This window comes from Suricata suricatta, chromosome 9, assembly GCF_006229205.1.
Source record: "Suricata suricatta isolate VVHF042 chromosome 9, meerkat_22Aug2017_6uvM2_HiC, whole genome shotgun sequence".
NCBI classification, from domain to species: Eukaryota; Metazoa; Chordata; class Mammalia; order Carnivora; family Herpestidae; genus Suricata; species Suricata suricatta.
This window is the reverse complement of record NC_043708.1, coordinates 121,677,326-121,679,265: the sequence shown is the minus strand read 5'-3', so window position 1 is coordinate 121,679,265 and position 1,940 is coordinate 121,677,326. Positions and strand designations below refer to the sequence as shown.

Sequence of the window (1,940 nt, the reverse complement as noted above, 5' to 3'; positions counted from 1 at the left end):
TATCAGATACCAATGCTTTATGCATGCTCAGGGCCAGCTTATAAATACTCCATTCAGTGATAGCTTAACACAAGTTTGCATCAGTGAAAAGAAACTGGCAAAATCCACCTCTTGTCATTCAACTTGTCAGATGGTGACCAAAACAGAATGTTCCATCAATTTTAATTTTTAAATACGATTGTCACATTGGGAAAATGAAATAAACACAGTAAAATAAAGTGTACAAAGGCAAAGTAGAATAACAAAGAATATTTTACTAAAACATAAGATTTACAGAAGTTTCCAGACAAGCCATACAAAATGGGCACAAGCTTTTTTTGAAGGAAGGATTCTACACTTGACAGCAAAGTCACAATGTTATTAGTGAGGGCTGTGATGTTTAATGTTCCCATTTTGGTTCAAACAATCAAGCTTGTCCATCTACAGCGTCTAAATAAAGTTAGACTTGGCTAGAGAACATATTCTAAAGAACCGGTTAGCTGCTTTTACCCAATGCAGTTAGATCACCATAAAAAGGGGGAAAGGAGCCCACAAAATTAAAGGAAAACTACCTCTCCCCCCTCAAAACAATAATGAAGAGGAAACCCCCACCCCCCTGCAGCTAACCCTGACAACTGCCTGCATTCACAGCGCTGTGTACCTTAACCATCACGGGGGACATGAATAAAAGCAGAGAGGCGCCACCGCTTTTAAACGTTTCACAACAATCCTGATGGTACTTCTAGCCTCTGCTCATGCTTTACAACAGTGGATCAGGACAAGACATAGATTTGCTAATGTGCATTTAATCACCAAAGGACTGAAGATGTCTGGGGTTTTATTCTGTAATGTTTTCTAAGACTGTGTCCATTAAATGCAAACAAAAAAGGAAGAAGTCTTAGCAGAACAGGAGAAGTGATGCACACTTGATGATCAGATCGATTTTAAATATTATTCATGGCATATAGCCTAGTCCATGCTCTAGCTGTTTCTATGGCTTGGGCTTCGTTGGTCTTCCACTGCTCCGCTACATCGTTTGCTAATGGGTCGTCCGGATTGGGAGCGCTTAACAAGGCCTGGATCGATAGCAGAACTGTGCAGATCTGCAGTGCTGGGGACCACTTATCTTTCAAAATATCTAAACATATTTTTCCCAATTTGTCTACATTAGGATGATAAATTTTGGTCATGAAACGTACTTTAGGGGCTGCCATCGGGTATTCTTCTGGAAGGAATAGTTCAAGTTTAAAAGTCCCTCCCTCAAAGGGGGAATCCTGGGGGCCAGCAATGGCCACATGAAAATAACGAGCGTTGCTCTCATCTGGTTCTGCTTTAATGCCAGGAACCGGTTCCGCCAGCAAACGCTGGGTTTCCTTGATAATCCTGCGGGGCAGCCCGGCCATCTTGTCAGATCCCTAGTTCGGCCTCTGGTCTCGACTCTGGCTCCGCTCGCCTCACCAGTATTAAAGATTTTCATCATGAGAAAACAATGTAAGTACGTGTGGTGATGGATGTTAATTAGATGTATATTAATATAATGTTATATGTAATTAGAGCTCAATAAAAAATAAACAGAAAAGTTAAAGCACCTAAACATCAGCTCCTCTATCACACTACCATTTCATCATTTTAAGTGCTCAATAGCCACATGGGGTTCCGGCCACCATATTGGACAGCACAGACATAGAACAGTCTAATACTGAAGAAAGTTCTATTGGCAGGTCTGCCCCAGAGGGTGAGGGTCCAGAATCCTCAAGTCTCCACTTGGAGAACTACAGAGTGGGCCCTGTTCAGCCCTCCTGCTTTTTCCCTCACTACAGTCCCCATTTCTGGTGACCAGAACCACACCCACCAATGCGATGGACAGTCTGCCTGGTGCTGGGGCCCAAAGGGAGGAGAGAACAGGGTAGGAGGAAGACGGTTAAGGAGGCTCAGGGTGCTGTCAGCCTCTGTGACGGCTG

The 1,940-nt window shown here is 43.2% G+C and overlaps 1 protein-coding gene across 1 annotated transcript; it reads right to left on the bottom strand.

The window, feature by feature from the left end:
• Positions 1-765: 765 nt before the first annotated feature.
• Positions 766-1,460, bottom strand: LOC115301522 (ubiquitin-conjugating enzyme E2 N-like). The gene has a single exon (XM_029951441.1). It carries the CDS (start codon positions 1,380-1,382, stop codon positions 924-926), a length of 459 nt encoding a protein of 152 aa, XP_029807301.1. The 5' UTR covers positions 1,383-1,460; the 3' UTR covers positions 766-923.
• Positions 1,461-1,940: the final 480 nt, after the last annotated feature.

Excerpts from the sequence above, each read along its gene's own strand:
- LOC115301522 (XM_029951441.1), bottom strand. The coding sequence starts at position 1,382 with ATGGCCGGGCTGCCCCGCAGGATTATCAAGGAAACCCAGCGTTTGCTG.